Here is an 8,111-nt window from a genome sequence, read left to right as displayed (position 1 = left end):
CGGAACAACAGAGTCTAGGACATCTAGCGAGGTGCGATATGAAAGCAAGATGCCAGAGGCTAGATCGGGCGTATGATGCACTGGCTTGGAAATGATAGTAACACAGCATACCATTAATTTGTATAATGATTTACTTCGCAATGATTGAGTTTTATCTCTCACTGCTTCATCTGATTCACTTCAACTCAATATGCGTCTTGCGAGAAGTAGTAGAGGAGTTACGGTGGCTGTCACTGCAACAGGGTATATTTACTGAATGCGAATCGAAATAACCAGGTCGGTGTGGCTCAGTTGGTTAGAGCGTTGGTCTCATAGAGATATGACCCGGTTAAACACCAGGGTAATCCAAAGGTCGAGAGTTCGAGCCTCTCCACCGACATTTTTTTGATGTTTCCACTTCTTTTTGGCTTTCGACAGCAGGGTTCACACGAGAATCGCAGCTTTCTTTTTGAGCTAATCCTATGCTACTACTGCATGCCAACACTGGCTCAGACAGAGTCTATCTAGTCCTCTGTTTCCAGTAAATTGTCTTGTTCATGTTACCCTCCACAATTGTATTCTATGCGTTATTCTGCATGTCATCTCCATAGGATATCAGAAGAATTGATAGCTGGGACTGGTAAGGTTCTCTTCGTAAATAAAAATTATGTAAATCATTGTCAACCTCTAAACATTATCTAATACGAAACGCAATCATAATCCTATGAATCTACATAACCACGCACCCACCATTTCCATTCTCATCGCTTCCGCAGCAGCTACAGCAGTTCTCACACTCACAGCAGTTTTCGCACTCGCAACAATTGCCACACTCGCAACAGTCATTGCACCCGCAGTCACCGCAGCAGTCCTCTTCTTCGCCTCCGTTGTTGCCCATCGAAGCGTCTTGAGCTGGTGTTTGAGTATAGTCACCGGGCTGGTCATCGTATTGATAGTCATTTCCCTCACTCTCATACCTAGCATTCGGGTCGTAGTTGTTATCATAGTTGTTATCATAGTTGTCATCATAGTTGTCATCATAGTTGCCATCGCCATCAGATAAATGGCGGTCATAGTAGTTACTGTTATTGACGTAATGGTTGTCTTGCTCATAGTTGTCGTACTGCCAGTTGTTGTTCTCAGACGAGTAACTGTTGTGCTCCTGGTTGACAACGTTGGTTGAGCTGTTCATCTGGTTGTATATGGTAGTTGCCCCTAAACCGAGAGCTGCTCCTCCAACAACACCACCGGCGACATATTTCATGTTTGAGGAGCTTCCGCTCTTGTGAGCATGGTCCCCGGCCGGGTGTGGCGCTGGTGCGCGTCCAACTTGCTGGACTGGTTGATGATGGACATGTTGAATTTGTTGGACGTGCTGAACGTGTTGAGGTCTCGAAGTATGTCCTTTGGGTGGTCCTGGCTTTGTCGCATGGGCAAGCCTTGGACCTCCAGATTTTGCTTGCTGTTGTGGTCGCCTCATTTGTGTCATTTGCATTCCCTGATTGGGCACAGGCTGCCTGCCGACGACAGGACGACCGGCCACCCGTCTCGGTGCGGCAACTTGTTGGTAACCGGGAGGTCTTTGGATGGGATTTTGAGTAGGACGACCGGCCGGCGGACGATGGGGACCAGTAACTGGACGTGCTTTGCCAGTCTTCTTGGGGGGCGGGCTGATACACATTGCTGTTAGCAAGTTAACCCAGAGATGGTTTGGAAGACCATGATCGTAAATGGGGTTCTGAGGGTACTTACTTTACCATCTTAAAGTTCAAATCTCCTGCTTTTTACTTGCTGTCTTAGAGACTCTGCGCTAAGAAAATTCAGGCTTTACCAAGAGACAAAGTATGATAGAGGGAGAAGCCAACCGACATGGTCTGCGACAACGCTGATATATAAGCTCTTAAGCATATTAGAAAGGGGTGATAACTCACATGTCGGCTGCCTTGGAGCTTCACCATTGTTAAAATTGGAACCAGTGTTATGCTGACACTCAAGCCTTCAGGAGGTGTCAGAAATAACTCAACTTCTCTGGCAGGTATACCGTTGCAAAAATTGAAAGACTGCTTTGACATTTTTCGATATCAAAATGGCCCCCAAAAGAAGCACAAGGGGTGCTTCAGCTTGTTCGCTCTTGGTGGCACACAGACCATAAAACGGCCCCCAACTACCAATGTCATTCTGAGAGACCCTGTCGATGGCTTGGAGGATTGCTGACAGTATGTACTGAAATAGGACTGACAGCCGATTGTTGTATCATCAAGGTCAAACAAGGAGTCTGCTGCGTGCTAGGCGCCAGCCTTATTGTGACTCTATTCTAATGGATGTCACAGATGCAGATGGAGTTTCCGTCCTCGAAGTTCTGATGAGACTGGAAAGGCTGGAAAGGATTTGGCTATGATGAGAATAGGTCCCCAACACCCTCAAATACAAAGGTAAGCGCGCGGCTCAATGCGATTTCGGCAAAATCCATTTGTAGGAGCATGTCAACTCCGAAAGCCTTGCCTGTCTTCTGGGTCTTAACAGTCGCTCCCACTTGGTTTTTGGATGGCATGTTTCCCTGTGAAGTCCATATTTCCAGCCACAGTAACCGCATCCCTATGAGGACAAACGGCTTACGGCAAACTGCTAGAGTCCGATTGTTGTGGTGTGTTGAGCTCATTTGCTTCTGTCCTACTCTCTCACAGCACTCCGCTTGCGGATGAATAAATATAACGATTATAGCCATAGAAAGCTACTAACGGAAAACCCTGATATAGTGAGTCGATGTGGAGCATTTCCGAGAGGTCTCGACTGGTCCTTAATTTTGGTATCAGACATGTCAGATCTTCAATGATACTCTGGGATGATCCACCAACATTGACTTCTATACAGTCAAATGACATGACACCAAAAAAGATCTAAAGCTGAGCATATAATCTCCCTGGTGTATACTGGACACAATTTATATATCACGTTCTTGTTAAGTCGCATTTGACAGTCATCAAAAATATAAAATTTATTCTTGAAAATATACGACATTATCGAAAATCAAATTCCAACCTTCGGTCAAGCAACTGGACCAAAGAAGCTGAACTTACCCTTAGGATCATACTTGTTCTTCAAGCTCCGCAGACGCTCCTGTCTCCATTTCTCGCCTCCATACCAATCAGTAGGCTTCTCGTTGCCATAAGCGTAGTTGATATAGACACCCATATCCCTCTGACCAGTTTTTTTGTGAAGGATATCTCGCAGGTCGTTTCCAATCTTTGCAGCCTTCTCGTCAAGCGCAGTATCACCCGGCTTATAAGTAATCAAAGGAGCAGTGAGAACGTTCTCACCACGGAAGGCAAAGGCGGAGTCCTTCGCTTTAGTACCACGGACACCCTGGGTGGAGTAGGCTTCGAACATAAAGATGGAAGTGTTGAAGGGAGACTTTGGACCAGTCTCGGCGGAAAAGAGATCCCATGCTTTCTTCATGGCGGCGACGTTGAACTCCTTGAGATACAGAGGGAAACGAGGGTTAACAAGGCCACTCTTCTGGCATGCTGGAGCATCAATATCAATTTGAGTCCACCTAGCCAGATCGCGGTAGTCACCAGAGTCGGGACTGATGGCCAGGGGCTTAAGATCATGGAAGGGCTTGGAAATCTTGGGGTCGATGGCCTTGGCGCCTTCCTGGATCAGCCAGAAGAGAATAATGGGCTAAAGATGTTAGATTGGAAGAGATCAGAACCACTGTGGGCGAAACTTACATTCTCAGGGTCAGCAGTAGGATCGTGCACCCAGTAACTCCAGCTGATGAGACCTTCGGGCTGCTTGCGGAGCAGATGCTCGTTGGTTGCGCGGTAAAGCTTTTCGACATGTTCGCCGCTAAATACAAGAGTCTCGATGGCCCAGTCACGGTGCTGGATCTCATAGACCTTGGACGTGACGGAAGTCACAATTCCAAAGTTGTGACCGGCACCCTTGAGGGCCCACCAAAGATCGGAATCCTTGTTGACGGTCTTGAAGGAGCCATCGGCCAGCACGATATTCACAGAGACCCACTGATCTGCAACGATGCCATGATGGCCTTGGAGCCAACCGTGTCCTCCTCCGAGGCCAGGACCCATATAGCTAACACACTCGCAGGTCCCAGTCACTATTGATGGTTAGTACCGTAATTGAACTTAAGATGGGAGAAAAGCCGTCGAATCATACCAGTTTGCTTGTTGGCTGCCCAAAGAGTGTCCGTGACCTTCTTAGACTGCGTGCCGCCACCAATAGTAGCAGTCTTGCCATCTGCAGCGACTTCGACTGTGTTCAATTGGTTCAGGTAGATCTCGATACCATGGTCCATTCGTCCGAGAGTTGTGATGGCGCCATGAGCTGTGTTGAAGGCGAGGAAAGGCAGACTCTTCTTATTGGCGTACTTGACCTAAAAGGCAATTTCGTTACATATGATTCTAGAGGCGTTCATATAAATGCATACCGTTATAGCAACATCTTGCTCAGTGCCAGGTACAACAACGATGTTGACTTTGGGAGCATCCAGAACAGACCAACGAGTAGAAGCCTTTTCGAACTCGGGTGATCCGGGGCAGTAGATCTTGGCTGAGTTTGATAGCTTCTTTCCGAGCTGTCCAAGATCTTCGGAACATGTGCCAGAGATGTCACTTCGAATCAACGAAGTGGCTGCACATGTAGCGGTAGCAGCCCATGCTGTAACAGCAGCAGCAAAATTGATTGTGAAACGCATCATGAAAGGATAACACACACAGAACTTTGCCCTAAGCTGGGAAGATCCTCCAGAAAAACGATCTTCGACTCCCACATGGGCCACCAAGATATTTAACCCACGTAAAAGGCTTACCGACGCGTGCCACTATTATGTACCAGCATTCGCATAGTAAGATCAAGGGTGTGTAAGAATTGGTCTCGAATCGGTTACTGCAACCGAGGCTCGCTATTGCAGAGGAAGACCGAGAGACAGGGCAGGCAGTGAAAACCCTTGCCATTTTTCTAATTGCAGCAGCAAGTGACCTACCACAGCATCTTCCATCGTCCAGTGCTCGTACCGATTCATTTCTCCACTCCCCCGCAGAGGTACGGAGGATCTACATCAAACCAAGTCTGATATATCGCCTAGCTTAGTACCAAGATCGCGAGTCACATCGCCCAAGAGGATCCACGATTAGTTGCTACGGGGCGGGAAATCTCCTAGTTAGTGGGACACTTGGGCACTTTTTGCATTCAACTCCTCCGTTGGTAAATTATACCAAGGAGGAGGGGAAGAGCTGTTTGGTTCAAGTCCGAAGGATATAATGAATCTGGCCGGGTTCTTGACAGCGCATACAGGCATTGTGATTATGTAGGATTGCCAAGTCACATCGATCTCGGATGATTGACGTAATTCGGAGAACCCGCAATACCCGAGCCCCAGGGGTCAGCACAAGCTGACACTTGTTCGGTTGTCTTATTTACTTGTGAACTTACAAATCTCAATGGCAGTCAGTGGTAACGTGATATTTAAAGTGGAATATTAGCTCAGATTCTACGTAAGACATTGACATCCCTCAGTTGATATTGGGTACTAGACCTCGTCGTTATGTAAAGTCAGATGGAGATTTGGAGGGGAACTTGGCTTCGAAATAAGGTCGTATTAGCAATGTCACCTTCCACTTTACGATCATGTCCGTCCCCGGATCAAATGGCCAGATTGCACGACACTAGACCAAAACCTTTCATATCTGACAAAACTTTACAATGCCGTTGCTTGTGTATCACGATCAGATACAGAAACCATATCTATTCACGACTGAGTCAAGTCGTCGGTCGCCATCTCAAGTACACACTGTTGGAAGCAAATTTCTTTACATTCGACCCACCAGACGTGCGCCATTTTCTTCAGTTACTGAGCTAACTTGGGCTGTCTCGGCATTGCTAGCGTCAGGTACAAGAGCCTGTAGGAATCATTCCCAGGTAAACCCGCTCCCGAACACCGAAGCCACTAACAAACCAACATCCACACAATATCGTATCAACTGATGCGATTCTACTAATTCAGGGGCATATTTTCACATGCCTTATTTGATGGTAATTCTCAGCTCGGCTTAGTGGTGACGATGTGGGAATATGTTGTGCTAAATGTTTGGTACATACAGGGCGAGGTGTCCGGCAGGCAGCTTTCACATGCACATGTTTCGTCGATCTTTGGATATTCGTTCTTTTCTTCAATTCATTCCTTCTTTTTTTTTCTTTTTTTCTTTGTGATAGATCTTATAATTCAAATAAGTGAAGATGTCTGATCCAGTGATTGAGGGCTGGATGTTGTACGCGGTTGGAGTTGCGACATTTCTAAGATTCTATGCTCGAATGAGGGTGGATGGCTTCAGAAGTCTTAAATCTGAAGATTATCTGATGCTTCTTAGCATTGTAAGTATTGTTAATACTATATCTGGTGTGATTCTAACACCGACAGATCTTCTACACTATCCAGACGACTCTCGCTTATAATATTGGGATACTCGCGCATGGTCTTGCCAACAATGGAATGTCAGAAGCAGAACGTGCCTCTATATCCCCTAGTGATCCTGAATATGATCTCAGGTAGATATTTTACAGTCTTTTCAGGTTATTCCACGCTAATCGATTTCGCCAGAGTAATTGGTTCCAAAATTCAGGTCGCGGGTTGGACGATTTACTCGGCACTCATTTGGTCTCTGAAGCTATCCATGCTATACTTTTATACTCGCCTTACGGTAAGTAAATCTATTAAAGGTTTTTATATCTCATTACTGACTTTATAGAATGGCCTTGGTCGACAGTATCGTATCCGTATATATGTTGGGTTTGCGTTGGTCATTGGTACCTTCGTCGCAACCATGATAGCAATTTTCGCTGGATGTCGACCTTTTAGTAAATACTGGCAGATTAGTCCCGACCCTGGTAGTATGCAACCCTTCCTCCTATTATTGACATACGCTCTCACATCATCACAGACGCTTGTCAGGCCGCTATTTCGAAACCCATCGTTTGGGCCTCGTTTGCCTCCAATGTCTCAACTGACATATACTTGATCGCCATTCCACTTCCCATGCTTTGGGGATCTAGTCTAAAGACTGTAAAGAAAATTGCCTCCAGTATAGTTCTTGGTTCAGGTATTTTTGTGCTTGTCTGCGCCACCTTGAAAAGCGTTTTCGTTCTAGTGGTGCGTCTAAAATGTGGGATTTACCTAAGTGGTCTTTATCTAACATGCATTCTTAGGATCCTGTCCATGGTGCTCAGTTGGCTGGCGTCTGGGGTACGCGTGAAGCCTTCGTGGCTGTAATGACAACTAATCTACCGATTCTGTTCCCGCTCTTCAGAGTCTGGCTCACGCCAGTCTTCGGAAGTATACTCCGCTCATCGCACAAGCCATCGTACCAGTATCCCACCGGCTTCCAGACTATCGGGGGTGGGGGTCGAAGTGGCAAGAGCAGCGACCCCCGTCGTGGGCCCCCGACTGGAAACCCTATATCGGGAAACATGTCGTTTAATAACAGTGAGGAGCGCATCGTCAAGATAGAGGCACACGGTATGTCCAACTTGAATCAAGAAGGGAGCAAGGGCGTTCAAAAAGGCATTATGGTTTCGAATATGGTTGAGATAGTTCTGGAAGATAAGAAGGACGGAGGAAGTCGAGGCACTAGTGACTCTGAGCGGTCATGGTAGACCGTAGGCTTTTCTTATTGTAATACGTGTGACTCGCAAAAAAAGAGATTAATTCCGACCCGATTTACTGCTTTAAACAAAATGCCTCACAGTTTGCCTTTCTTGGTTCCTCCAAACTCGACCGCCATCATCCGTACTCTCGTGTGTCCCATACAGACAAAGGGATGATCTACACCCCGGATGAAGATCTTTGCACCACGATTGCCGAGGCGATCTGAAAGGATCGAATAGGAGCTCAAGGAAAGCGCAAGGGCTGCAGTGAAAATCAGGGGGCTCGCCAAAGTGGCAGTTGGTCGCGGCTACGGCTGGACCCATGAAAAGCCACGATGGAAGATCCGAGATGTCCGTGACAAGACTCTCTAGACCATCATAGAATCGGTCTTAATTATGTTACGTTTAGAAAGATTAGGTAGATCGGTGAGAACATATCCGCCAAAACACAAATGTAACGTATTCTTCAG

General features: G+C 46.6%; 3 protein-coding genes and 1 non-coding gene across 4 annotated transcripts; 2 read left to right on the top strand and 2 right to left on the bottom strand.

The window, feature by feature from the left end:
• The first annotated feature begins 276 nt into the window (after positions 1 to 276).
• Positions 277 to 379, top strand: FGSG_20612. Its single transcript has one exon. It is a non-coding gene; the product is annotated as a tRNA-Met (tRNA).
• A 215-nt stretch (positions 380 to 594) lies between these two features.
• FGSG_03308 (uncharacterized protein) lies at positions 595 to 1,171 on the bottom strand (the record flags this gene model as incomplete). Its single annotated transcript, XM_011324130.1, has 2 exons — positions 595 to 610; positions 726 to 1,171. The coding sequence occupies 2 exons, from the start codon at positions 1,169 to 1,171 to the stop codon at positions 595 to 597; spliced, it is 462 nt and encodes a 153-aa protein (XP_011322432.1).
• Positions 1,172 to 2,841: 1,670 nt separating this feature from the next.
• On the bottom strand, positions 2,842 to 4,699 carry FGSG_03309 (uncharacterized protein). Its single transcript, XM_011324129.1, has 4 exons — positions 4,430 to 4,699; positions 4,159 to 4,375; positions 3,711 to 4,099; positions 2,842 to 3,660 (listed from the first exon to the last, which is right to left on the bottom strand). The coding sequence occupies exons 1-4, from the start codon at positions 4,694 to 4,696 to the stop codon at positions 3,025 to 3,027; spliced, it is 1,509 nt and encodes a 502-aa protein (XP_011322431.1). The 5' UTR covers positions 4,697 to 4,699; the 3' UTR covers positions 2,842 to 3,024.
• A 1,538-nt stretch (positions 4,700 to 6,237) lies between these two features.
• On the top strand, positions 6,238 to 7,650 carry FGSG_03310 (uncharacterized protein; the record flags this gene model as incomplete). Its single annotated transcript, XM_011324128.1, has 6 exons — positions 6,238 to 6,372; positions 6,419 to 6,492; positions 6,551 to 6,698; positions 6,747 to 6,888; positions 6,939 to 7,147; positions 7,204 to 7,650. 6 exons carry the CDS (start codon positions 6,238 to 6,240, stop codon positions 7,648 to 7,650), a joined length of 1,155 nt encoding a protein of 384 aa, XP_011322430.1.
• Between the last annotated feature and the right edge of the window lie 461 nt (positions 7,651 to 8,111).

Source organism: Fusarium graminearum, chromosome 2, assembly GCF_000240135.3.
Source record: "Fusarium graminearum PH-1 chromosome 2, whole genome shotgun sequence".
In the NCBI taxonomy this organism is placed as follows: Eukaryota; Fungi; Ascomycota; class Sordariomycetes; order Hypocreales; family Nectriaceae; genus Fusarium; species Fusarium graminearum.
This window is presented reverse-complemented; position numbering and strand designations above follow the sequence as displayed.